The 26,753-nt window shown below is 33.6% G+C and overlaps 4 protein-coding genes across 10 annotated transcripts in view; 2 read left to right on the top strand and 2 right to left on the bottom strand.

Annotated features, from left to right (window-relative positions):
- The window catches only part of LOC123674864 (gamma-aminobutyric acid receptor subunit beta-like), a 56,834-nt gene extending 40,502 nt beyond the window's left edge, over window positions 1-16,332 (top strand). For 4 of the 5 annotated variants that reach the window (XM_045609983.1, XM_045609982.1, XM_045609985.1 and 1 more), the window contains 4 exons: window positions 1,873-2,010; window positions 3,043-3,327; window positions 11,407-11,543; window positions 12,895-16,332. In XM_045609983.1, the coding sequence (XP_045465939.1) occupies window positions 1,873-2,010; window positions 3,043-3,327; window positions 11,407-11,543; window positions 12,895-13,197 (863 nt within the window). In that variant the 3' untranslated portion in view covers window positions 13,198-16,332. The remainder of the gene's footprint in view (window positions 1-1,872; window positions 2,011-3,042; window positions 3,328-11,406; window positions 11,544-12,894) is intronic. The other variant, XM_045609984.1, reaches the window with a different exon arrangement.
- A 435-nt stretch (window positions 16,333-16,767) lies between these two features.
- Window positions 16,768-18,424, top strand: LOC123676541 (2,3-dehydroadipyl-CoA hydratase-like). Its single transcript, XM_045612492.1, has 5 exons — window positions 16,768-16,989; window positions 17,056-17,300; window positions 17,518-17,662; window positions 17,719-17,868; window positions 17,925-18,424. Exons 1-5 carry the CDS (start codon window positions 16,899-16,901, stop codon window positions 18,179-18,181), a joined length of 888 nt encoding a protein of 295 aa, XP_045468448.1. The 5' UTR covers window positions 16,768-16,898; the 3' UTR covers window positions 18,182-18,424.
- Window positions 18,348-24,256, bottom strand: LOC123676535 (lon protease homolog, mitochondrial). Of its 2 annotated transcripts, none has more exons than XM_045612478.1 (12): window positions 23,780-24,256; window positions 23,453-23,711; window positions 22,522-22,994; window positions 22,327-22,467; window positions 21,709-21,872; window positions 21,422-21,651; window positions 21,139-21,331; window positions 20,702-21,065; window positions 20,480-20,645; window positions 20,016-20,199; window positions 19,768-19,957; window positions 18,348-18,682 (listed from the first exon to the last, which is right to left on the bottom strand). In XM_045612478.1, exons 1-12 carry the CDS (start codon window positions 24,170-24,172, stop codon window positions 18,539-18,541), a joined length of 2,901 nt encoding a protein of 966 aa, XP_045468434.1. In that variant the 5' UTR covers window positions 24,173-24,256; the 3' UTR covers window positions 18,348-18,538. The 2 variants fall into 2 exon arrangements, with proteins under 2 accessions (XP_045468434.1, XP_045468435.1); XM_045612479.1 differs by having other exon boundaries at window positions 22,522-22,943.
- An 852-nt stretch (window positions 24,257-25,108) lies between these two features.
- Window positions 25,109-26,669, bottom strand: LOC123676539 (zinc finger protein Xfin-like). 2 transcript variants are annotated; one of them, XM_045612489.1, is made up of 3 exons: window positions 26,209-26,669; window positions 26,035-26,154; window positions 25,109-25,973 (listed from the first exon to the last, which is right to left on the bottom strand). In XM_045612489.1, exons 1-3 carry the CDS (start codon window positions 26,300-26,302, stop codon window positions 25,147-25,149), a joined length of 1,041 nt encoding a protein of 346 aa, XP_045468445.1. In that variant the 5' UTR covers window positions 26,303-26,669; the 3' UTR covers window positions 25,109-25,146. The 2 variants fall into 2 exon arrangements, with proteins under 2 accessions (XP_045468445.1, XP_045468446.1); XM_045612490.1 differs by having other exon boundaries at window positions 26,215-26,663.
- Window positions 26,670-26,753: the final 84 nt, after the last annotated feature.

Raw genomic sequence — 26,753 nt, 5'->3', positions numbered from 1 at the left:
GCTGCTTGCAAGGCAACGACGGAAAGAATTTCTGCATCGCATTGTGACTGGAAACGAAAAAAAGGTTGATTACGATAATCCCAAGCGTAGAAAATCATGGGGCTTCTCCGGCCATGCTATCACGCCGACGTCCAAACCGAATATATACTTGAAAACGTTAAAATGGGAAAACCTACACCATCCGCCGTATTCTCCTGACGTTGCTTTCTCGGACTATCACTTGTTTCGATCAATGGCACACGGCTTGGCTGACCAGTACTTCCGGTCTCATGAAGGATTAAAAAATTGGATCGATTCGTGGATCGCTTCAAAAGATGACCAGTTTTTTCAACGCGGGAATCGTACACTGTCCGAAAGATGGGAGAAAGTGCTGGCCAGCGATGAATAATACTTTGAATCATAAATGTTCTACCAGTTATTCATAATAAAGTTTCGAATTTCGGAAAAAACGGTGGAAGCAAAGTTGTACCCCTGTGTATTCATTCATTGATGATTGAATCGCTAAAGCTCCGCACAAAACCCAAAGTGTTGACTGATTTCCTTCCATAACCTTATTTTTCATCCATTCCCAAGCGAATTTTTTACCCCTTCTAAAATTAACTGCAAATAACCGGCATGATTTAGGGCTTGCCTGCTGATTTACAATTCATCGTTATCGGCATCGACTTCAAATCACTATTAGGACATAATCGATTCTGTAGGTTCATAACAAGCATGTATACGTCGAAAAATATATGAACCGAATATTTCCATAGCTTCGTAATGTATCACTGCCATCCCATGACATTCTCCATTATATTGTTCGTGCATTTCCGCCATATTTCATAGGCCTATCATGTCATACCGAGAGTAATTGCGGTGTAATAGAAGCCGTGTATGGATTCGAGAAAATGTTCAAAATTCACCTTTGTAGACTATCAATCTAACCGGTTAATATACCCAGTAAGCACTTACGGAAGATATTTAAGTGAAATATGCTTCTTGTGTTTCTATTACTTCGACACATTGGTGGTGCCGGCCAACCCACAATAAACAGACATGAAATATTGCAAGAGCTTAAATTTTTATATCATAACTACTCAAGAAAACTCAACTTGATAGGACCTGTTGTCACTAAGATGTCTGAAACACTGGTCTGCTCATTTACTCTTGGATAACCTTAAGATTAAAGTGGCGACTTCTGAAGGGGCCAGCCTTCTTGGATTTTAATAGTATTGGTCCCTTTTCACTTGATTTCCGCATCGTTTCCTGTGGCGCTCACGTCGTTTTTTGTCAATGTCGTTTTGAGGTTAAATCGACAATAATAACAAGATCAATGAGTTTTGACAGAACAAATGAAAATTTCAAAATTATTCCGTTGATTGGTCAATCCTTTGTATAGCGCCACCTCAAGAAAAAAAAGAGATCCATGCCTAGCCCAGTGGCCAGTGAACACACCAGTATTTTAGACTTCTTACTTGTCACTGAGGTATTTATTATTATTCTTCGACATTCTTCTTGAATTTTCTCTTGCTTTGGTTTCACGGAATCCCTAGTCAGATCATTCGAGTTCTGAATCTGACCCGAAATATTCAAGTTTCTAGGTTTTTCCGTTCAAAAATTCAACTTCGTTGTCCTTTTATCAGAAAAAAAATAAAAAAGAAAATTTCTCCCAAATTCTATGTACCAATAATGAATGAAGGATTTTTCGATGATCAAAGAAAAGTAATATAAAGAAAAGGAAATATAAGTATTTCCATAGACTAACAATTAAGTTTCATAATTCATAATACTAGAGAAACGAGAATTGTGCAAGATAATCCTTATTTATCTGCAATTTTTGTAGGAATACTCTCTTGGAAAGTTCAGTTACCTGATTAGTTTTATTTTCAGTTGGATATACCATGAAAGATATCCGCTACAAATGGAACGAGGGACCCAACTCAGTAGGCGTTTCTAACGAAGTATCTTTACCACAATTCAAAGTTCTAGGGCACAAACAAAGAGCATCAGAAATTAGTCTTACAACAGGTAAGATAAGCAGCTAACATTTTCTGATCTATGTATTCAAAGTCTCAACAGCACACAACAAGAATTTCGATTCAAAATATCTATTTCACAAAACTATACCAATTTGACATTATGATCAAACTTCTATGTTCATTTGGATACATCTATAAATGAACCTGAAGAATTTTATACGGTGATCAGGTAACACTTTTCATTTAAATCAAGATACATAGTATTTCATATATGACTGTATCCCCATAACAATAATTGAAATATCCAGATACACTGGTGTTCCTGCTCACTTCCGAATAAGTTTAATATAAAACTAAGATGCATAGAAATCCTGGTGAACACTGATCCGATTTAGTTTAAGACTTTTTGAGATAGATTTTCATTTGGGAGTTGAGTTAAGATGATTCTTCGAAATGCTCCTTTTTGTATGCCTCATGAATGAACAAGCAAAAGCCCAAGTAAGGATGGATTATAATGGGAAATTCTCCTCAATTTGAAATATCACTTAAAATGCAAATTTAAGCTTAATTATTATGGATTTCATTCATGATTTTCACAAATCGCCTGCAGAAACTATTTAAATTCAATTTTCAAAAATGGCTATATCGCTTCATAACGGCTGCACCAAGTGGGAATATTGCATAATAATTAATAGGATAGCTTGCACCACAGAATCCAATACAAAATATGATATGACATATATGAAATAGGTGCTCTTCTTCTTATTCGTTGGCTTTTACTCTAACCTGATTCAAATAAAGCTATCTTTGTTAACCTAATCAACACAACAGATTTGATCACCTTTTCTAACCTTGTAATCTGAAATCGATGTTGCCATATGATGAAATAGAAACGAAACGCTTTGAACTTCAAATCTCTCTATTTATTTGTCCTTTTTGAGTAATTGAACATTTAAACAAAATTTAAGGTTGGTATGTGACGTTTCAACAAAATTCTGTAACAAATAATTAATTTTCGTTTGAAGGGGAATTCCCCCTTCGCAGTCAGAACTCGTTCTTCATTTATTAACCCATTTTACAGGAAACTACTCCCGACTGGCTTGCGAGATCCAATTCGTGCGCTCGATGGGTTACTACCTCATCCAGATCTATATTCCTTCGGGACTAATCGTCATCATCTCCTGGGTCAGCTTCTGGCTGAACCGTACGGCGACACCGGCCCGTGTACAGCTAGGTGTCACCACTGTGCTCACGATGACCACGCTGATGTCGTCTACGAACGCTGCACTGCCCAAGATATCGTACGTCAAATCGATTGACGTCTACTTGGGGACTTGTTTTATTATGGTTTTCGCTAGCTTATTAGGTGAGTGGAGATTTATTTGTCATTTTTCTTTTTGGACGTTTGTTTTCCAGACCATTTCGTCACAATCTGTAATTTTCGAGTTTAGAGACCATCCAGCAGTCCGTAATTCTAAACACGATAATTTTCGAACAGAACGACTTAAAAACTTTGAAATTTGCTAATTTATGGTTATTTGTCCTTGATAAGAATGAAAACCTCATGAATTCCATATTTGAGGTCTTGAATGTATTGTGGAGCATTGGCACAGGCCTTATCTTCCACGGGGCCTCAAAGAAAAAAGTCGATAGATATCAAATCACAAGATTTTGATGGCCAGTTGTGATCATCTCTTCGAAGGAAATACGGTCAAGAAGTTTCTCTTGAAAATGTTTCGTTGCTTGTGTGGCACGTAGCGCAGTCTTCTTGAAGATTAACGTCGTCCTAATATCCTCCAATTTCGGCCATAAAAAAACATTTCTTATAGTTTGGTAGCCTCATTTTGAACATGTGAGGTCCAATCACACAACCAGCTCAAACATCACTACAAACAGTGACCGGTTCAACAATTATTTTTGGATTTTTCGAGTCGCAAATGCGGCTGAGGCTCATCGAATGCTCTCAAATATAATGCCTATGGTGAGGCCGCTATTAGTGAAAGAACGCTGGTGGTTTCAACGCTTCAAGAACGGTGATTTTGACGTCGAAGACCAGCTTGGCGGTAGAAGAGAAAATGTTTTCGAAGATGCAGAATTGAAGCCATTACTTGATCAGGACTAGTGTCAAACGCAACAAGAATTGACAGGATCATTGGAAGTGACGCAACAAGCCATTTCAACGAGGAAATTGGGTGCCGTACGAGTTGAAGCCGAGAGATGTTGAACGGCGTTTGTTTACTTGTGAACAGTTGCCTGCAAGGCAAAAACGGAAGAAATTTCTGTATCGCCTTGTGACTGGAGACGAAAATTAGGTCCATTACGATAATCCCAAGCGCAGAAAATCATGGGGATATCCCGGCCATGCTTCCACGTCGACGGCCAAACCGAATATTCACGGTTCCAAAGTCGTGCTAAGTATTTGGTGGGACAAGCTTGGCGTAGTATATTATAAATTGTTAAAACCGACTGAAACAATCACAGGTGGTCGTAATCGAACGCAATTAATGCGTTTGAGCCGAGCATAGAAAGACAAGCAATAAAACGGGAGACATTATAAAGTGATTTTACAGCATGACAATGCTCGACCCCATGTTGCGAAAGTGGTCAAGACATACTTGGAAATGGAAGTCCTACCCCTTCCGCCGTATTCTCCAGACGTTGCCCCCTCGGACTATCACTTGTTTCGATCAATGGCACACGGCCTGGCTGACCAGCACTTTCAGTCTTAGTAAAAAGTAAAAAATTGGGTCGATTCGTGGATCGCTTCGAAAAATGACCAGTTTTTTCAACGCGGGATTCGTACGCGGCCAGCAATGGACAATACTTTGAATCATGAATGTATAAAAAGTTTTTTACAATAAAGCCTCGAATTTCGAAAAAAAAACATCGAAAGCAAAGTTGTACGCCTCTGTATTTCACTTACTAAGTGAGCGAGTCTTCATTAAATTTAATTTAAACTCTCCAGACGGAAAAAATATCTTCTCTTCTCCACGCTTCACCCAAGTAAGCGTGCATTCAAATCGTGATCACCATCCAGAAAAGTTGCATCTGCACTTTCCACTTCAATAAACCGATAAGAACCCACTTCACCTCGTCGAAAAACAGGATCCAAAAGGTAGTGGAAGGAGTGCACGAACCGACGCCAATTGATTTTAAATTTCGGAGTCTGATTGGGTCGGATGTCCCTAAAATCGTAAAAAATTCATGTCCATTATTCTCCAGTCGGATCCCGGCCAATCGAGCTGATGAAATTAAAAAAGTTCACCGGATCGGGTCTCCGAGTAATAACATTAATTTTCTTACCCATTGTACCTCCACGTCTATGCGTTCTCCACTGCATCGAATTCGACTTGATTACGCCCTCGGGGGCAGGGTTCTGAGATAAGAACGAAGAGCGAAGTAACGAAATAAACCTTCATTCAGTCCGTGGAGTGGAGATAAGTGGTCCAGATTTCTGGAGATCTCCAACAGACACTTGTTGGGGGCCGTAGAGGGAACTGATGGGATCTGCAATTGTAGACATCGACGCTTCAAGAGATCTGTTATTTTCACGTAGAAGTAATCGAAAATTGCATTCATTCAGTTGAAAAAAAGATATAATTCGTCTGTAGTTAATCCTTAAAACCTTGAAGACGATCAGAAAACGTAATGTCTCCAGAAAAAAAAAAGATGAAATTTCTCTATGGTGCGAATATTAAAAAGAACGGATTTTTCGCATTCATTTGGGATCTCTTGATCGAGTTTTTCGAAGAAAAAGAAATTCAGCATTCCAACTGGAGAAAAGTCTTAAATTCTCATTTAAAACGCTTTTTCTACCACATATTAGCGATGACAATATTTAAAATTCGCACAAATAATTTATAAAATTCTAAACTGGTGCACAATTCAACATTATTCTCTCGAATTTTTTTGATGTTAACAAAAGGTTGTGAAAAAAATCTAACTACTTCAAATCGTATAAGTTAGAGATTCTAGAAAAAGAAAAGTCAAAGATTTATATCTGAAATGTTTTATCGATAAACATCCACCTGAGACAATGAATATTAAATAAGAAATGACATAAAATTTAATGCTCAAAAATAATTATCAATCGTCCCTGTTCGAGAGAAATCTTCAGAGTTTGTTCAGTTGAAAATTGCATTAATTCAGTTGAAAAAAGATATCATTCGTCTGTAGTTAATCCTTGAAACCATGAAGACGATCAGAATAGTTATTTATAATACAAGTGCAGAAGGCATTGATATTCTTCCACGAGTTCAAAATTCAAAAACGAGCCACGAAGTGGCGAGTTTTGGAATGAACGAGTGGTAGAATGAGCCTTCTGTACGAGTATTATACATTATTTTCTCTAATTCATTGCATTTTCATTGAAATTAATGAAACATTTCCATAAATATAAATAATATAATTTAGTGATTTTTGCATTGAAAAATGTTGGTTGGCAGAACTGATTTCTTTAAGGCAAATTGATGAATTGACAGATAAAGCCGTGGCGGAAAGTTCGGAGTGCCAACATAGAATAATAAAATATAACCATGAAAACTGTGCGTTTCTGATATATTCTCGCACGATTTTGTTCTACAAGATGTGGAAGAATGAACGGAATAACCACAGAATTAGAGAAAAGGTAATATCTCCAGGTTTTCTTTGGCTACTATCAATTTTATACTTTTAAGTAATCGAATGTTCTGTAGGAATACTTCTATTGGGACTCATTTGACCATCTTCAATATACTCAAAAATCTTCTTTATAACGAAGTTACACTAACCCAAATTGGGTACCGAACATAAAATGACATTTCGAAAGACTATAATCATATATGTGAAAAAAATGTATGAAGTGAACGTTTTGGAGTGTACAGGTAGTAGAAAATTGCATTAATATTCGGCGTGGTTAGAACATAAATTAAATCGCTGGTAAAAATTGGTTTTCTTTCAAATCTATCTTGCGTTGTCGGTTTCAAAAATAATTTATTGCAGATCTGCCAAAAGTGAATGAGTCTGAACTAAATTAGTATTCTAAAGGTGCCTACTCAATCTGAAATGCGATACACACGATACGATTGAATCGAATGATCGAAACTGTAGACCAAGATCGTGATTTTCTATACACACTTTCTGGTCATATCCTGTGTCGTAATTTTGGATTGTCGATCAGATCGACCAATTTTTCTCCACTCACGTTCGATCCAGACTGAAGATCTTGGCCTGACGATCGCCGCATCGTGGTGCAGACTGCTTAGAAAACTGACGCTCTGTGAATCGTCAGTTCTGATCTATGCTTTCTCCACTGCATCAAATTCGACTTGATTACGCCCCCGGGGGCAGGGTTCCGAGATGATAACGAAGCGCGAAGTAACGAAATAAACCTTCATTCAGTCCGTGGAGTGGAGATAAGTGGTCCAGATTCCTGTAGATCTCCAACAGATACTTGTTGTGGGCCGTAGATGGGATCTGCAATTGTCGACATCGACGCTTCAGATTTCAAAACGGAGATCTGTTATTTTCACGTCGAAATGCGTCTTACTTCCGAGATGAGGGTCCAGAAATTCTAGTTTTGAAGGGTCGACAAACCTTTTTGAGCTTGCGAAAATCGTGGGAAGATAAATGTGGAAATATGATTGGATGAACACCCACGTCTCGTTTTACGCTGCTCCAGAGGAGCAAAGTATATTTCATCCATACGCCAATTGCACCCTTGAAGACCACAGAAATGTATACAAGGTTAGAATAGACGAAGCAGCGAGAAGATTGAGGGCAAATTTAAGGTTAAAAAGAAGAAATAAGAAGGAGGGAACGAGCTTGAATAATAATAATAAATCTTTATTCAGAAAAATACACAATCACAAAAATTGTGAGAATGAAATCAGGAACGGTAGAGTTCATTGCAAACATAATTAATCAATACATTTTTTACTGAAATTTTGAGTTTAATTGCAATGAAAAAAGATATCTGGATTAAACACCGTTTGATTTTTTCAACATTATCAAATTTATGAATATTGTTCTTTCTTGATCAGCTTAAAATTTTGATCGGAGCTTGAAATGACACCGAAAAATGTAGTACTGGACCAAAGTTTCTTTTTACATTTCTTTAAACTACCAGTGGTCTACCAAAAAAAAAGTTCTGAAGAAAAAAGCCGGCACTGTTCCACCTTGAAGAATGTAGATTTGCAGTCAAATTGACCATATCACATGATGAAATCTTTGAATTGGAACACCATTGCTAAATTCAAGATAAATATCTCATGATGGAAAGTTGCTATGAGAAAAAAAATCTTGAAAAAAGTCAAACTTTAACACCCTGGATATCGAAAACAAAGCGTTTGCGGGTTCATGTTCATGAGACTTTTTTTCTAAAAATGATCAGAAAAATCTGTCATTTTCGTTTGTACATACCTCCAATTTAGGAATATCTTGTGACAAGTGGCAAAAAATAATTCAAAGGCAAATGCGACGTTACAATCAATAAAGACCCTGCATTTGATATTATTCAAAGAAGGGAACGGAAGTAATGTAAAAATCTTCATAGGAATTTCCGGGAAAATTCTAGGAAAAATCCCTAGGTTTCTAGACCACTTTCCGTTATAGTGGAAGTCAGAATTATTATCTAAGAGTCCTCCATTAGAAGGCTGTTCGCTGCTGATATCCAGCGGTTAGTTAATCGGATTATCCCCTAACTTGGAAACTTCCCGTGGAGCAATATGACTTATGTAAAACATATTTCTTATAGAGAATATAAAAACTTTTCGAAAAAAAATGGACAGGGTTCAGTTAGGGGATTTGAAAGTTTTTACTCTTTGGTTGGAAAAGTTCTTAATAAATAGGATGATATTTATCTTGTTGGTTAATTGTTCTGTTCTATATTTTATTTGATATTTCTAATGAATAAGCTTAGAGGGTATTAGCAGAAAAGAGCTCTGGTTATGATCTACCACGTCGATCATAGTGCCATAAAATATGGAGTACAGGGTGGGCAAATTTCGATGTTTTAGCACTACAACTTTTGAACCAGAGGAGATAGGAAAAATCTGATACCCACTTCTTGGTCTCTTTTTCTGAGAAACTAACAAGAGTACTATTCATTTTTGGCCACCTTCTTTTGTTTTCGAGTTATAAGCGAAAATTGGAAAAATGGCGATATCGAAAAACATTTATATCTCCGCTAATACTGATGATAGAGCTCTGAAATTAAAACATTATACAGGCACTTTTTTACGTAGAATCCAGTGGCGTGCTCGTCTTTTCAAAAGGGTTTTTAATTACGAAGCTATGACCCAAAGTTCTGTTTTTTCTAATGGGAACACTAGATTTCTGTGCTATTTTTTTAAAGCTTAATTTTTTCTGATTTCAAAAATATGTAATATCGTATGGTTTGTATGAATATAAATAATAGAAAATGGTCAAAAACCCTTTTTTAAATAAGAGTCTCAATATTTCTATGGTTTCAACTGTTGACGAGCACAGAAAAATTGAGCTTCCTATAACAAGAGTAGTGTCCTTTCATTAATCTGATTATTTCTATGTTTTTCACTAATTTCTACAAAATTCGAATCTAGATATATTTTATAAATTTTTTATCTAAAAATAGATTCGGAAATAACGAAAAGATCCACAGGCTCGATTGTTTCAATCGAAAGAGTTGTAATGAAATGGATGCATCAGAAGATTATTTTTATAGGTCTCCAGAATGAGTATTCATTGTGCGTATGCACAAGTATAGTTTATTCAAAGTCACTTGAACTAGTCCATAAAAACGCTTGGCCATAGATGTGCCTTTGAAGTGGATACCGCGATCTGCAAAATACCGGGGTTTATGTGAAAGTATTGTTAGGCAATAAATTCACTGACCCCAAAGGAATTTCTGGAAATTTGGACAAACCTTGTATAATCGAAATATTCATCTTCCTCCAAGTTACTTTGGATATACTACACCAATCCATTTCAAATAGCACATGAAACAATGCATATATGATTGAACAATTTAATTACGAAGGGAATAAGTAAAACTCATGGAAATAATCAGATAAACGGAAGGACACTTCTCTTGTTATAGGAAGCTCAATTTGTCTGTGCTCGTCAACAGTTGAAACCATAGAAATATTGAGAATCTTAGGTGAAAAAAGGTTTTTGACCATTTTCTATTATTTACTTTGATACAAACCATACAATGTTTTATATTTTTGAAATCAGGAAAAATTAAGCTTTCAGAAAATAGCACAGAATTTTAGTGTTCCCATTTGAAAAAAACATAACTTTGGGTCTTAGCTTCATAATTAAAAACCCTTTTGAAAAGACGAGCACCCCACTGGATTCTACGTCAAAAAGTGCCTGTATGATGTTTTAATTTCAGAGCTCTATCATCAGTATTAACGGAGATATAAATGTTTTTCGATATCACCATTTTTCCAATTTTCGCTTATAACTCGAAAACAAAAGAAGGTGGTCAAAAATTAATGCTACCCTTATTAGTTTCTCCGAAAAAGATACCGAGAATGGGGTATCAGATTTTGTCTATCCCCTCTGGTTTAAAAGTTGTAGTGCTAAACATCGAAATTTGCCCACCCTGTACATGTATCACTATTGAAGGTTACTATGACGAATAAATAGTCTAATTTTCAAGATAAATATGTTTTAACTGCTCAGCTCCAGGATTTATTGAGTGAAGTATCATATAGTGTATTTTCTTTTGTCATTTTCACGAGTACCAATATACCTCAATGGTACCATACGTTACTCTTCACTGCTGTCAAGTATTCATTCAAACAATAGGCTCGCTAATTGTTATTGTCACCCATGACAATTATTATACTGTACTTCCAAGTCTTTTTCATGACTGTCTAAGAAAGTAGTACCATAAGGTACTCTTCAGTACTGCGGTGTTATGGTGAAAATTAAATTACCTTCAAAAATATTTATTCTGATTCTATTCTCGTAAACTTTCAACATAGTTAGTTACATTTTCAATGAAGCTTCAAAATATTTTTCGAAGGAAATATTGGGAAAATCCTATAAAAAGGATAACTACCTCGAATAGTTCTCGAAAATTTTTCTTATTGTCGAATTTCGAATATTCTGGTTATTCATGGATCCATTCAAAACTATCTCGAATGCAACAGGCCTTTAAAAATAATTTGAAAAAAATGTCATGATATTTTGACCCCATTTTCAAACGTTAACTATTTTGGGATCATATCCTATAGAATGAGAATACTCACAATAATTTTAATTTTTCTATTAATATCTTATTGAGCTTTTTTGGAAACTATAACTACTAGATAGATCAAATTTAATGCAAAAGGCAGATATTGTAAAGTGCGCATAGATAAGGAACACTTTCAATTTATTCCTTAAATAACGGTTATCCTCGGAAATATTTTCCACAATTTCAAAATAATTTTATTCAGTTGAAATAGTCATATTTATCAGTTTCACTTTTTTACAGAATATGCAACGGTTGGTTACTTAGCAAAAAGAATACAAATGCGTATGGATCGCTTCAAGGCAATCCAAGCAATGCTTCAGCAGAGAAAATTGGTGAACGGTGGTCAAGATGCTGCAGGACACGCTCCAAAACAAGCAGTGAGTAGAGATTTTAGAAAAACGTCTTCAATTCTCGAAAGTATAAATTCATATTCTCAGTGGTACCTCTGTTTATGTTCATTCATAACTTTTTTCACGAATGAAGTGGTCCTAATTTGAACATCAACAAGTCTACTGAAGGACATGAAGCACTAAAATACGCTCTATTAGTGTGTTACACCGCCATTTTTGGTTATCCTGTCAGTGTTCGGAATCCAAACGAATAAATTGTCATTCAAATTAGTACGGTGTCGTTGAAGGAATTGGCTTATTTCAAAAATAAGAGTATTTGAGTAACGAATTTCAGTATTAATTGATAGACAGAAGGAACGAGATTCATACCAGTAAGTTTGAATCCTGTATCATTCCCCAGATTTAGTATAAAGTCGTGTTTATTAGTTGAACTTCAAGTTCGAACCTACTGGCATTGATCTCGTGCCTTTTCTCTATCAATCAATAGTAAAATCGTTCCTTAAATAATCTTATTTATCAAAATAAGCTAATTTCTTCAACGACAACGTACTAATTTGAATGACAATTTGTTAATAAAAGTTTAATGAGTCTACTTGTTGGAGGGTATTTAATATAAATCAAATAATTTGACAACTTTGTGTCTAATCCTTCACAATAATATATCTATATGATATATTTAGTTTATTTTTGTCTTGGAATATATTCCAATTCTAAAAAATGACAAATTTAGTAATCAACCAAAAAAAAATTCAAAATGAATAAAAATGTATCAATTAAGTAAACGGTTAACTAATTGAACAACTACATCAACATAAAGACAGACGTACGTTTCGGAATTTTTGTATTTAATAATACAATTTTTCCTCATCAATGCCTTATAGTTCAACGAAAATTATTAAATTTGTAAACTCACTATGGAGTAATATACACGTGGTGAGTTTGCAAATTTAATAATTTTCGTTGAACTATAAGGCACTGATGAGGAAAAATTGTATTATTAAATACAAAAATTCCGAAACGTTCGTCTGTCTTTATGTTGATGTAGTTGTTCAATTAGTTAACCGTTTACTTAATTGGTACATTTTTAGTCATTTTGAATTTTCTTTTGGTTGAATATTAAATTTGTCATTTTTAGAATTGGAATATATTCCAAGACAAAAATAAACTAAATATATCATATAGATATATTATTGTGAAGGATTAGACACAAAGTTGTCAAATTATTTGATTTATAGATAATTTGTTTGTTTGGATTCCGAACACTGACAGGTGAACCAAAAATGGCGGTGTGTGACGTCATCACTGATGGACCGTATTGGCATTGTCCTTTTTTGCTAAACCCCCGTAGGAATTTTTTTAAGTAGGAACCTCGTTTCAGGAGGTGCGATACAAAGTGCACGACCCGAAGGCACACAGTAAAGGAGGCACTCTGGAGAGCAAAGTTAACTGCTCCAGGTCACATAGCGCAGCACCGGACGAAGAGTTGGGCCTTCCCCATCATATCCTGAAGCCGGACAAACAAATCAACAAACTCTACGGCACAACGCCCTCTGATATCGACAAGTATTCCAGAATTGTGTTTCCTGTTTGTTTCGTCTGCTTCAACCTCATGTACTGGATCATCTATCTACACATCTCCGACGTTGTGGCAGATGATTTAGTCCTTCTAGGATCTGAGTAGATGGATTTTTTTTGTTCTTATTTGATTCTGTATGTATTGCATATTAGGTGGTTTAGAATTGAATGAGGAACGTGAAATCAAGGCATAATTGGATGCTCTATAAATAACTTAACAATTCTTCTGGACCATAAAATTTGCGCGTTGTAAATAGACGGTTTTATTCTCGAGATGAGAATAACGAAAAATGAAATACTAAAACCGAATTTATATAAGTATATAGAAATAAATAACATAGGAATCCAAACGTTGACAAAATTCGACGAATTCATTTTTTTTCTTTCGCATATTATGCCATTTCAATAACAAATAGTTGATTCTAATTGGAATAGAAATCAAATTCTTTCCAAATAGAATCAAATACTCGTACTCCTACTTCTAAACCACCAAATAGATCCAAATATCTCTAGTAGAATATTCAAAAGGTTTCTGTTCGACTTCGAAAACAAAATATGAAATTTCTCTATTGTGCGAATATTAAAGAGAACGGATTTTTTGCAATCTCTTGATCGAGTTTTTCGAAGGAAAAGAAATTCAGCATTCCAACTGGAGAAAAGTCTTAAATTCTCATTTAAAACGCTTTTTCTACTACATATTAGCGATGACAATATTTAAAATTCGCACAAATAATTTATAAAATTCGTAACTGGTGCACAATTCAACATTATTCTCTCGAATTTTTTTGATGTTAACAAAAGGTTGTGAAAAAAATCTAACTACTTCAAATCGTATAAGTTAGAGATTCTAGAAAAAGAAAAGTCAAAGATTTATATCTGAAATGTTTTATCGATAAACATCCACCTGAGACAATGAATATTAAATAAGATATGACAAAAAATTTAATGCTCAAAAATAATTATCAATCGTCCCTGTTCGAGAGAAATCTTCAGAGTTTGTTCAGTTGAAAATTGCATTAATTCAGTTGAAAAAAGATATCATTCGTCTGTAGTTAATCCTTAAAACCATGAAGACGATCAGAAAACGTAATGTCTCCAGGTTTTCTTTGGCTACTATCAATTTTATACATTTAAGTAATCGAATGTTCTGTAGGAATACTTCTATTGGGACTCATTTGACCATCTTCAATATACTCAAAAATCTTCTTTATAACGAAGTTACACTAACCCAAATTGGGTACCGAACATAAAATGACATTTCGAAAGACTATAATCATATATGTGAAAAAAATGTATGAAGTGAGAGTTTTGGAGTGTACAGGTAGTAGAAAATTGCATTAATATTCGGCGTGGTTAGAACATAAATTAAATCGCTGGTAAAAATTGGTTTTCTTTCAAATCTATCTTGCGTTGTCGGTTTCAAAAATAATTTATTGCAGATCTGCCAAAAGTGAATGAGTCTGAAATATAATAGTATTCTGAAGGTGCCTACTCAATCTGAAATGCGCTACACACGAAACGATTGAATCGAATGATCGAAACTGTAGACCAAGATCGTGATTTTCTTAACACACGTTCTGTTCATATCTTGTGTCGTAACTTTGGATTGTCGATCAGATCGACCAGTTTTTCTCCACTCACGTTCGATCCAGACTGAAGATCTTGACCTGACGATCGCCGCAGCGTGGTGCAGGGAAAACTGACGATCTGTAAATCTAGTAGGCACCTCAAGCGAAATATGACAGTCGAATTGTAATAATATTAGTAAAACTCATAGATTACTCGATATTATTTCGTGTAAATTGATGTTATCTTCGGAGTCTTTCATAACAGCGGATCTTTGTTGTTTATTTATTGTTGAAATACGTCTCTATTGAATTTCCCTTTTATCTATACAGAAGTTTAATCCTGTTGAATGATTTTGTAGTTTAGATTTATGAAAGTTGTGTTTTTCTGAAATATTTGTACATAAAGTATTTTTTTAAAATACCCCATCTTTAGCACTTGCTTTTCCCAATTTACTCTTAGACTTTTTGAGCACATACCAGCCTGAATCAGAGCAGTTTTGATAATTAGGCACTATACAAAATGCGAATGTTTTATCAAAGAAATTTTGATTCACCTAATTATCGATTCAGCTCTTCTGTGTGAAAAATGCAATATGATGCAATATAATGATAAGTGTACTTTATTAGAGAGTTAGTTATACATAGTGAACTTATATAGATAGGTAATGATTGTACATATATACCCACGATAAAATAAGCATTAGAAACACCTTACCTACTCACCTTTGAAACTTAAAATGGGCACATTACAAATCAAAATATTATACCCGTTCAACTACTGTGAACCGTAAAAGTATGTTTCTTAATATACTCGAAACTAGTACCAATTTCATAATGAATTCTGACAGAATTTGTCTCGCAATGTAAGTCGTTTTTCCCTTTCTCAGTTCTGTTCACGAATTCAAACAAGGAAAAGATGTGGTATTTGATGAGAGGAATACTATGGCGTTGGATTTAAAGAACTGAAAAAGCTCACTACCCACTTCTTAATAATTCAAACCAAACAATCTTATTTTTGAATATTCAATGAAATTTTTTAAAACATATAATATTAAAATTTTACATTATTGTTCTCTCAAAATATAGAGACAATATACCTATGGTGAAATAGCAGTGGGCAGTATATTTTTTTGGTTCTTCTATTTGATGTACCGAATGTCCGAAATGAAGGACGGAAAAATTTTCTGTTAAAAAATGTACCTACACTTCTAAGACAATTTATGATATTGTTTTAATTATTATCAGTTGAGTTTTTAGCCATAACGTGAAATAATTTATTTAAATAGTTTAACAAACGTTGTAGTGGGCAATAGGAGCAACAAATTAATTTTGATATTATTTAAAGTTATTCGTATTCGTTTTTAAATTAAATATAGAGTACTGGTCTTTTATCAGCAAATACTCTAGCAAGATCGTAAAAGTTCGACGGAAACATAGCCTAAGGGCTCAAATTTGCTATGCTTCCATCCAACTTTTGGATAAGTTTGTGCACCTATTGTTCATGATTGAAATATTCTAAATAATTACATAATATGATAGTGCACACATTCAAAATGGAAAGATTGCAAGAAATATTGGAAATACTAAAGGGGGTTAGTATTGTTCTAAAGAAATGTGCATTGCGTAAACATATATAATTTGTCGTTTTTATTTTAATAAAAAAATGAAACGAGTTCTGTATTTCATTTATCCGCTCACGATCCAAAATCCTCGCAATGAATGGTAACAAGTATCACAAAAAAGTATTCTACAATAAAATTAGTTGATATTGGAACTTATGTGTGTTTATTTAGTACGGAATATTTTAAAAATCGTACATTGACTGCTATTTTTAGTCTGATAACGGTTAACGGCATCTACCTAAATTCCTCAACAATTCGAACGAGCTAGTACAGAAAACTGTAATAATACTCCTACACTAATTTCAGAAATCTGTAATGATTTACAGATTTCTGTAAATAATTCACAGATATCTGTACTGTAATAATTTACAGATTTCTTAACTGTCGAACTCAAATCAAAAGAAAAGGGCACTATTTATTTAGGAAGATATCTTTAATCGTAAAGAGCCTCTGACATTTCTGTAGAAATAAACATAACCTACAACACCTACCTCAACTTCGGGAAATTGTTTGAATTTTCTTCAAATATATTCAAAGAATTGGAATTTGGAAGAGTTATTTTAATTATTTGAATATTCATTCAGTAAAAACTTTGGTTAAGCTGATATAATGAAAATATGTTGACGAATACTATAAATACCCTTAGATATAGCTTCTTCAGACATCATTTGAGATATTGTTCTCAAGTTTCTTGTCCAAACGAGGAAAGTGAGTCTCATTCTAGGCAATTCGTAAAGTATACTATTCTGAAATGATTATTCAACTCGTTTTCAGATGTTATTATTGAGAAGTTAGGAGAAATAACGATTATAGGTCTCAATAGACCCAGTAAAAGAAATTGTTTGAATTATGCAACTGCAAAGAGTCTAACTGATGCATTACAAAGGTTTGAAGAAGACAATTCAAGTCGCACTGCTGTGATACATGGAAATGGTGGCAACTTCTGTGCTGGAATGGACCTCACAGAAATCACAAGTTTAGATACAAAAAAATTAAATGAAAATAAAATTAAGCCATTGGTGAGAAATTCATTTATTTTTAATGATGCAGACACTTTGAAAGGACTTTGTTAATATCTTTTTGTGTCATTTTATTTCAATCGTGCATGGTTGATATAGTTTTTTTTCGAAGGGTTTTTCACAAACTTTTTTGATGAACGCAATAATAGAACTTTTGAACTTCAAATCAAAATTATAAAAAAAATTTGGAACCTAAATTCAATCGTAATATTTCCAGGAGTTACCTCACAGACTAATAAAAAAACCTCTAGTTGCAGCATTAAGTGGATATGCGGTTGCTGAGGGATTTGAATTAGCTTTGATGTGTGACTTACGGGTGATGGAAGAAAATGCAGTGATGGGAATGTACAATAGAAGATTTGGTAAATTAATTTCATATTATCAGTATTCTTTAAAATGGCCAAATTATAAATTCAAGGTATATCATCTGCAAATGGAGGTATTGTTCGACTATCTGCAATTCTTGGACTTTCAAGGGCATTAGATGTTGTATTAACAGGAAGAACTGTTACAGCCCAAGAAGCATTCAACTGGGGACTGGTTAATCGCATTGTTGCTTGTGGAACAGGTAATTAATTAAATTATCAGTTTCCTCATTTTCTACAAAATTGAATTTTTTTCCAGCACTTGGTCAAGCAATTCAAGTAGCCGGATCCTTGGTTAAATTTCCTCAAAAATGTTTATTACAAGATAGAAAAACTTTATATGAATCGGCATTTAGACAGTCATTTCAGGAATTACTAGATTATGAAAGAAATAATTCAATATTTGATGAAGAATCAATAGAAGGAGCAAAAAAGTTTGTTGAATCAGGAATTGGTAAACATGGCAAAACATATGATTTGAAAGAGAGAGTAATTTCTGATTGGGAAAAGGAATGAGATATAAAGTTTTCCTGGTTTCATCTGGATAATTACAAAATCATCATCATCGATTTGAATCATGAATAAACAATAACACAATTATATTTTCTCAAAGTTGAAAAGATATCATGTTTTTGTTTATTTATAATTACAAAAAATGAGTCAATTACAAAATCATCTTGAATCAAATTTTTTTATCACATTTTATTTATAAAACAAGATAGAAAATTATGAATAAATATAAAATAACAAATTCTTCAATTTTGACTATATGCAATATAGTAATAAAAAAAATAACAACTTTACTATTTGCATATCAGAACCATTTACATACAAAAAACAATTTTTAAAAAGTCCTTCATTCCAAGGAATAAACTAATTGAACACTATTTTATAAATTTCATCGAACTGCTTCACAAAATGTACTTCAAGTCCTTCTGTTATAAACTTTGGCAGATCATTGAAATCTTTCCTATTCTCATCGGGCAGGATTATACATGTAACTCCAGATCTTTTGGCCTGAAATGAACAAAGTGAAAAAAACCGATATAACACAGATAAGAAATGATATCCACAATATGCACAAAACAGGAAATTTTAAGTGAATAATTATCTGATATAAAATTATTTTGATGTAATAAGAAATTATATAGAAGCCATCGAAATACATATACAGGGTGGCCATTTGAAAACGAAACAGGCGAGATTACAGACGAAATAAAGTTTTTCGATAGAAATGCTCGGACAGGTCGATTTCTGTTTCGAGGGGGACAACTTAAGATGTAGGTTACGGACGCATAGCGCTTCAACCCTTGCTGCTACAACCCCCACCCCCAATTTTTGAATAGGGAAGATGGGGTGAGTGATACCTCAATTTAAAGGTATTTTTATACTGATTTCAGCACAGTAATTGTTTTTTCATTTTATGCATTAGTTCTGGAAATATTCATGAGTTAGTTAGTTAGGAAGGAAGCCACAGTCATGGTTGTTTTGAAGCTCAAAATGTCGATTCTTCACAAAACACTACAAGTGCCATGAAAACACCACTTCATTTTCAAATACTTAGTTGAGAATATTTCGAGAACTAATGCATAAAATAAAAAAACAATTACTGTGCTGAAATCAGTATAAAAATACCTTTCAAATGAGGTATCACTCACCCCATCTTCCCTATTCAAAATTTGGGGGTGAGGGTTGTAGTACCAAGGGTTGAAGCGCTATGCGTCCGTAACCTACATCTTAAGTTGTCCCCCTCGAAACAGAAATCGACCTGTCCGAGCATTTCTATCGGAAAACTTTATTTCGTCTGTAATCTCGTCTGTTTCGTTTTCAAATGGCCACCCTGTATGAACAATTAAATAACAGCAATAGAAGAGAAGAAACACGACATTGATATAAGATAAATCTAACGCAGAGTAATCTACTACCTACAAATCTCTTGAGATATTTACCGCAGAAGTAAAATGTCGGGTAAAAACTGACTGGACCACATCTAAAAAGCCTATAATTTTCCGAATATTCTCAAAAGTTATCGAATAGAATAAAATTTCTCATCCTGTCAACAACTTGAAAAAATAATTGTACAAGTATTTGCCAATACTTACTGCTATCGTCTTCTCTTTGATTCCTCCGACAGGTAAAACTTTGCCCATTAGAGAAATTTCACCAGTCATTGCAACATCTTGACGTATAGACCTATTTTGAGCCAATGATATTAAGGCAGTGACTATGGTACAACCTGCACTTGGTCCATCTTTGGGTGTAGCTCCCTCAGGAACATGCAAATGTAGATGACTACGAAAAGTTACAAAAAATTCAATATATTACTTCGAAGTTATGTGGAGAATATTACCTATTCTGCAGGAATTTATTATCTTTGTCTAATGTATATAAGAAATTTCTGGCAACTGTGAGTGCTATTTTCGCCGATTCTTTCATCACCTCTCCTAAATGCCCAGTTAATTCCAAACTACCTTCACCCGTTTCTTTCTCTTGAGCTTTTCTGGTTGTGGTTTCAATAAATAGGGTAGATCCACCTGAAATTTCAAAATTAATTAGTTTCAATTAAACAAATTCTTATGTACTTAATTTCAGGCAGAATAAATAAAACATTGCTGAAAAATGAACAGTCAACCTTTTGATCAAAGTTTTTTAAAAAGTCAAGATTCCTATACAGGGTGTTTGGTGAAGATATGCCAAAAAATCAGGAGGCAATTCCTTAATTTCAATCAATTTTTGGACATATCTTCACCAATGTGTTGTGTGCAAACTTGACCCAATTTCAATTTATTTTTTTTATATTGCATTCGGACTTACCCATTGCAGTCCAAGCCAATCCCATAACAACACCTGGAGGGGTCACATCATACATCCTGTCTTGAGTAAACACGGGTTTTCCTACAAATTCAGATAAGTTTTCAGGACTAACATCAACAGATCCAGTTTCTTCCTTTACAATTTTATAAGCTACTTTACGAACTACCTGAAACAGACTCATATTCAAAATCTGAAAAAAAAAACACTTGTTCAGTTTCTTACTTTCTCTATATGCTTTTGCAGATTCCTCACTCCGGATTCTCTACAATAACTCTTGATTAGTGTCTTCAAAGATTCATCATTTATAGAAATGGTGCCATCTTTCAGTCCGCTATCTTTGATAGCTTGAGGCAACAGGTATTCTTTGGCAATGGCTAGTTTTTCCTCTGCTATGTACCCAGACATATCTATCATCTCCATTCTATCACGTAAGGGTTCAGGAATTGTGTCGGTTACATTTGCAGTACATATGAATAGCACTTTGGATAAATCAACAGGAACATCGAGATAATGATCGAGGAAATTTGCATTTTGCTCTGGATCTAACATTTCGAGAAGGGCAGAACTGGGGTCACCTTGATAGCCTCTGAAAAATGTAGAATTCTAAGAAAGTTCCCTAAAGTAGGACTAAATAGGAATTTCCCAAAACTTTTACTTACTTTCCAATTTTATCAACTTCATCGATCAGAACTAGAGGATTTTCGGTTCTTGTCTTTTTGAGACACTGAATAACCTTTCCGGGCATTGCCCCCACGTAAGTTCTTCTATGGCCCTTAATTTCAGCTACATCAGTCATTCCACCAACAGAAAATCGGAAATATTCACGATTTAAAGCTCTGGCAATAGATCTCGCTGGTAGTAAGGAAAAAATTGTTTAATATCATATCATAGTGGAATGAAATTCTTGAGGAAGATTTACAATCATAAATTATGAAAACATACCAATACTAGTTTTACCAACACCAGGAGGTCCATGGAAGCATAAAATTTTTCCTTGGGTTGTACCTTTCAACTGACTAACGGCAATGAATTCTAAGATCCTTCTTTTGATATCTTCCATGCCATAATGGTCTTTATCTAATATTTCTGTTGCTCGCTGTAAATTTAAATTTTCTTCACTTTGTAGACCCCATGGTAATGAAGTCAACCAGTCTAAATAATTCCTTGTAACACTGAACAAATAATTAGAATTAATATCGATGATATATTCTTTAAATAGTTAAACGTACTTGAATTCTGAACTATGACTTTCCAAAAATCCAAGTTTGTTCAATTCTTCATCGATAACAGCAGATACTGCCTGTGGAACAACTTTATCTTTAATTCTTTCCCTAAATTTGTCTCCTATGGCATCTTTATCTTCTTTCTCTAAGCCCAGCTCTTTTTTGATAACCTGGAAGTGAAAAAGCGCTGCTTATATGCATGTAATTTTTCTACGAAATTTGCATGAACTTTTTGTCAGTTATTTTAAAACCAATTTACTAATTGGATCGCTCAATCATATCAACAATTTTTGAAATGGCATGCCACGGAAACATAGAATAACGTGATATTTCCAATATTGAGGCATTTTGAAAGAATTTTTGTAGGAAAACTTTTTTTTTCAATTTTCAAATTTCACAAAAACATTCTTTTAATGTGATGATATGATTAATCTCTTAATGATACAATTCGAAAGAAATTTTGCATGAACATTTCACTAATTTGTAACTGATTTTCATACTTCGCTCTAATTAGATGAAAAAGTTTCTAGCACATTATATTTGATGAATTTTGACCCCGTATTGATTTTTTCAGAAGAGAAAAAAGTTCTAAATATAGTCGAAATTTGATATTTCAATATTTACCTTTAATTGTTCATGAAGAATATATTTCCTGTGCTGCTGCTTCACTTTTTCCTCTACTTCCTTGCCAATTTTCTGTTGAAGTTTCGACAGCTCCAATTCTTTCTTCAATAATGCAAGTGATAACATCAATCGTTTTGGTATCTGAAAAGGAACTACATGTTAGTTTAAGGAAGAGTGAAATTACAAAAATATTACATCCATCTCTTCCAATACTTCTTGCAATTCTTTAGATTCAGCAGCTGTTAAAGCTGCTCCTAAGTCACTCAAGTAAACAGGATTATCAACAACTCTCTGTCCTTGATGCATCATTTGTTGCAAACTATCTCTATATAGAGGGTTCAAACTTATGATATCTCTTATTGTTTTGATAACTTCCTGTGTCAAAGCCTTAACTTCCTCTGTTTGTCTGAATTTATTGTGTACTACATTTTCTACTTCAGCCATTAAAAGTACATCCGGTTTATTTTCTTTCTCTTCATCTTTTTTCTCTGCTGTATCTTTCTTTTCAGTTTCTTTATCTGTTTCTTTCACTGCAGATACTTCTTTAATTTCAGTCATACCTTTCTTCAATCTGTTATTTCTATGTTTCCTTCTTCTCTTCTCGGCATCTGTCTCTTCTACAAGAACATTCATGGTTGTTTTAAATAGAGGAAATGTGAGTTTCATTTCTGAAGTAAAACATTCTTTTGAGAATAGTGAACGTATTTAAAAAAACATATAATTTTAATCACCAAATAAGTGCTGATGAGTAGAAGGTTTTATGAGGGTTCAAAGGAAAACATTGAAGGCCACAAAAGTGATAAAATTACGTGAATAAAACATCTATAAAGAACTTGTAAAATTGAAAGATAATTGATGAAATTTCAATAATTTTGCTCATCTAATGTTGAACTAATTATTAAAGTTATTCAGTTACCAGTGAAAAATCTAATCTATCACATGATTCTGTTATTATTAACGGAAATTAATTTTATATGAAAAATAATGGTACACTTCAGTTCCTACAAAATTATCTTTAGAAAGATGAGAATATTCTGAATATAAAAGTTAGTCGAATTTGTTAGATAAAATGAATTCAGATCCATGCAAACATGTTCAATATGACTTGATTATAATAAATACCTACCTTTGACTGGTTCTTCCTCTATATCTAAAATTTGACCAGTGATTTTTATCCTTCTGTGAGCCATTACCACCATTCTAAGTCTGTCTCCAAGATCTTGCATTTCATGAATTTGTGCAAATACGCCAACATGATAAATATCATCCAAATTACTCACTACCTCGGCTTCATTCTCATCGTTTTTTTTTAAGAAGATTCCACAATATGGCTGATTCAATTTAACTTTCCTCCTAATTAATTCTATCAACTGAGGATTTGTAACCTACCGAAATCATTTAATTGATATTATCCATAAACAATAATTGAATGTATCACATCATTTGAACTTACTTCAATGAGTTTAATAAATCTGGGAAAAACTATATTTTTATTGATAGCAATAACAGGTACATGAGGCCAAACTTCTGGTACTGCAACTGTTGCTGGTAGTTGAGGATTAGGTTCCTCCACACCATCTTCATCTGATCCTTTCGTAGAAAGAAATCTATGCGAATAACCAAGTGAATATATTTTACTATGGCTTTCAAATAAGGATAATTTTCTTGTGGAAAATCCGAGATGCCTGTCGTTTTTAAAGTGTTGATTTGTTGGTGTGTTCAAATTTGCAGAGCTGTTGAAACGTAAAGAATGTGTAGAGCAAGCGTGAAGACATCTTTCCACTCTATTAACTCGAATCGTACGATATAAATAATGAGAACTACAAACAAATTTTGCTAAATGCATTATCTTCTCAAAATTTTTCAAATAATAATGCTGGAAAAATCTGGAAACCTTTTTATATTAACCTCACAATTTAATATTCCTATAAAATCTGATGAAATAGTGAATCCTGTAATCTCAGCGGATTTACAGTTATAGACTTATTATCATTGGACTCTCTGCCGGTAGATGTCACATCATATCATAAATATGGAAAACTGGAGTAATAAAAAATTTTTTATTATTTTGAGTTCAATTTATTATTCTGAGATGGAAAATTAAGTAAGTATACTGACTGAAGTCTGGAGCTGTTGCGCGCTTGTTCAGATTCGTGGCCTTTATATATTCATGGCGTGACCCCAAACAGAGCGCATTCTTTTGTAATGTTAAAACTCCTTTTAAAATTCCGGCCGTAAACTTGATAACTCTTAGAAGCTTGAAATTTCAAACGTAGGTTCGAACCTCAAATGCCGCAGTTGAATACTTCAAAGGATACAATCCAACCAAGGTTTCATATCGACGTTTGACATGCTATTTTCCTGATAATTTAAAACTACGGATTTGATGGAGATTATTTTATTGCACCACCAAAACCAGAGAAACTTCAAGAATAAAATCGGATATAGGATACGATCGAGTTGGGATAGTCTAAAAATAATACTAAACGAGTAGGCAACAGTAAAGTTTCAAGCACAGAATATGTTTCAAGCTTTATGAAAAATTTTGTGCTAATCATGTTATCACAACCATAAAAAATTCAAGCAGTATATCGAAAAAACTTTATATTTCCACTACAGATCCGTCTAGGTTGAAATTTAGTTTATGTCAAATATTAACTTGAATGTTCGTTCCATCCTTAGAATATAGATAGATAGATTATTAATGTTCTAAGGTTTCATCAGAACCCCTCATCTTTGTCTTCACAGTAACTTTTTGGGTTAACATAAAAGAATGAAATGGTACATAAAAGGAAAATTTTATTTCCCCAAATAATAAAATTATTTTTGATTTAACAATTGAAATAGTTTACTCATGTTTTTGTTGCCTAGTGTATTATTATGACATTTATCAAGTTCCCTCCTATCTCTGATAGCATTTAGGGTAGGTAAAACTGGAGCTAGCAATTTATTTATCACATCTAATTCTTCAAAGGTTGTGACTGTATCAAGTATATTTGATATCTCAATTCTTATTTTCTGAGTTTCAGCCACCAAACGATCTTTATAATTATCATTGGACTCATTGGATAATTCAGTTTTAATGAAAATTTCTTCTGGAACCAGTTGGTGAGTTTCACTTATGTTCAGATGGTCTAAATTATTACCGTGTCCTACATGTGTGCTAATATATTTCACTTGAAACTTATTATTAATCTTTTCAACACAAATTTCTGCTGGGCAATACCCATTGATTTTTTTAGATTGTTGAGTTTTCAAATTGTGTATGTTCTTCCCACTACTTTTGAAAAATCCAGATCTATGACAAGTATATAATGCTTTACTATAATTTTTCCATTTGTACGTTCCACGAGTTTTTATGAATGACTCTTTTCTTTCTCGTTCTTCTTGTTTTTTCCAAATCTCAAATTCTTCTAAGCTGGAAAATTGTAATGATTCCATTACTATATTTACAGCATGTACCGTTCTGAAATGTTTGATTAGATCAGATTTTTTCAAAGCAGTATCATTACTGCACAAAATGCATTTCAGTCCACTGGAATTCTCTTGATGAATTAATTTCATATGATGATTTAAGTTCCTTGCATGAGAGAAGTGATTTAGACACTTATCACATTTATATGTATACTTCTTAGGATCTAGCTTATCTGCAATAATAATAAATCGATAAAATAATATGTTCCAATATATGTATAACAAGGTATTTACCTGCATGATATTTTCTTATATGTTGCATTAGGGCAGAATTTCTAACGAAAGTTTTAGCGCACATTTCACATATTGCAGCACATTCAAATGTTTTGAGTGGTGCCAATTCTTCTAATTTATCTGAAGTGAAAATGAGTTACATATTTTCTGAGTTGATTTCAAATATTACCTCACCATCACCTGGATGAAATTTTTTTATATGCTTCCGTAAATTTTTTCGGTCACTGAAAGATCTTTTGCATATATCGCAACTATTAGAACTATTCATTATTAGATTACCAAAATTGCAAGTAATAAACCAGTTTGTCTATTAAATAAGCAAAACTCAGAATAAATATTTTGATCTTTCAATCCAGAATCAAGGTTAAGTTTAGTTAGCAAATTTCAGAGTAACAAAGATATCTCTGCACTCTGCAGATAAAGAAATCATAGATCTAATTCCAGATATTAGCTTTATCATGGAATGGATAAGCTTTTCATCATTTTTTTTTTCTGAATCCGAAATCCTTTGCATGGTTTTATTCCCTTCGAAAAGCTTCCTTAAATTTACGCCTCCTGTTATCCAGGGTCGTAACACTCCCGTATTATCAGCGGGGAGCCATTTTTTGAAACAGAAAGGTTATCGGGTGTGAAGTCAAACTTGAACAATTTTAGCTCTTTATTGCTTCAGCCAAGCTTTCGGACAATAACTTGTCCTTCTTCAGGGCTTATCAATGTGA

Source organism: Harmonia axyridis, chromosome 3 (genome assembly GCF_914767665.1).
Source record: "Harmonia axyridis chromosome 3, icHarAxyr1.1, whole genome shotgun sequence".
NCBI lineage: Eukaryota > Metazoa > Arthropoda > Insecta > Coleoptera > Coccinellidae > Harmonia > Harmonia axyridis.
This window is presented reverse-complemented; position numbering and strand designations above follow the sequence as displayed.

Excerpts from the sequence above, each read along its gene's own strand:
- LOC123676539 (XM_045612489.1), bottom strand. The coding sequence starts at position 26,302 with ATGAATAGTTCTAATAGTTGCGATATATGCAAAAGATCTTTCAGTGAC. Across the intron at positions 26,155-26,208 it reads AAAATTTCATCCAGGTGATG|ATAAATTAGAAGAATTGGCA; the intron begins GTGAGGTAATAT and ends TTTTCACTTCAG. Across the intron at positions 25,974-26,034 it reads TATAAGAAAATATCATGCAG|ATAAGCTAGATCCTAAGAAG; the intron begins GTAAATACCTTG and ends TTATTATTGCAG.
- LOC123676541 (XM_045612492.1), top strand. The coding sequence starts at position 16,899 with ATGTTGACGAATACTATAAATACCCTTAGATATAGCTTCTTCAGACAT. Across the intron at positions 16,990-17,055 it reads TTCTTGTCCAAACGAGGAAA|ATGTTATTATTGAGAAGTTA; the intron begins GTGAGTCTCATT and ends ACTCGTTTTCAG. Across the intron at positions 17,663-17,718 it reads AATGTACAATAGAAGATTTG|GTATATCATCTGCAAATGGA; the intron begins GTAAATTAATTT and ends TATAAATTCAAG.
- LOC123676535 (XM_045612478.1), bottom strand. The coding sequence starts at position 24,172 with ATGCATTTAGCAAAATTTGTTTGTAGTTCTCATTATTTATATCGTACG. Across the intron at positions 23,712-23,779 it reads GATTTATTAAACTCATTGAA|GTTACAAATCCTCAGTTGAT; the intron begins GTAAGTTCAAAT and ends TGATTTCGGTAG. Across the intron at positions 21,873-22,326 it reads TTCTTCATGAACAATTAAAG|GTTATCAAAAAAGAGCTGGG; the intron begins GTAAATATTGAA and ends TTTCACTTCCAG.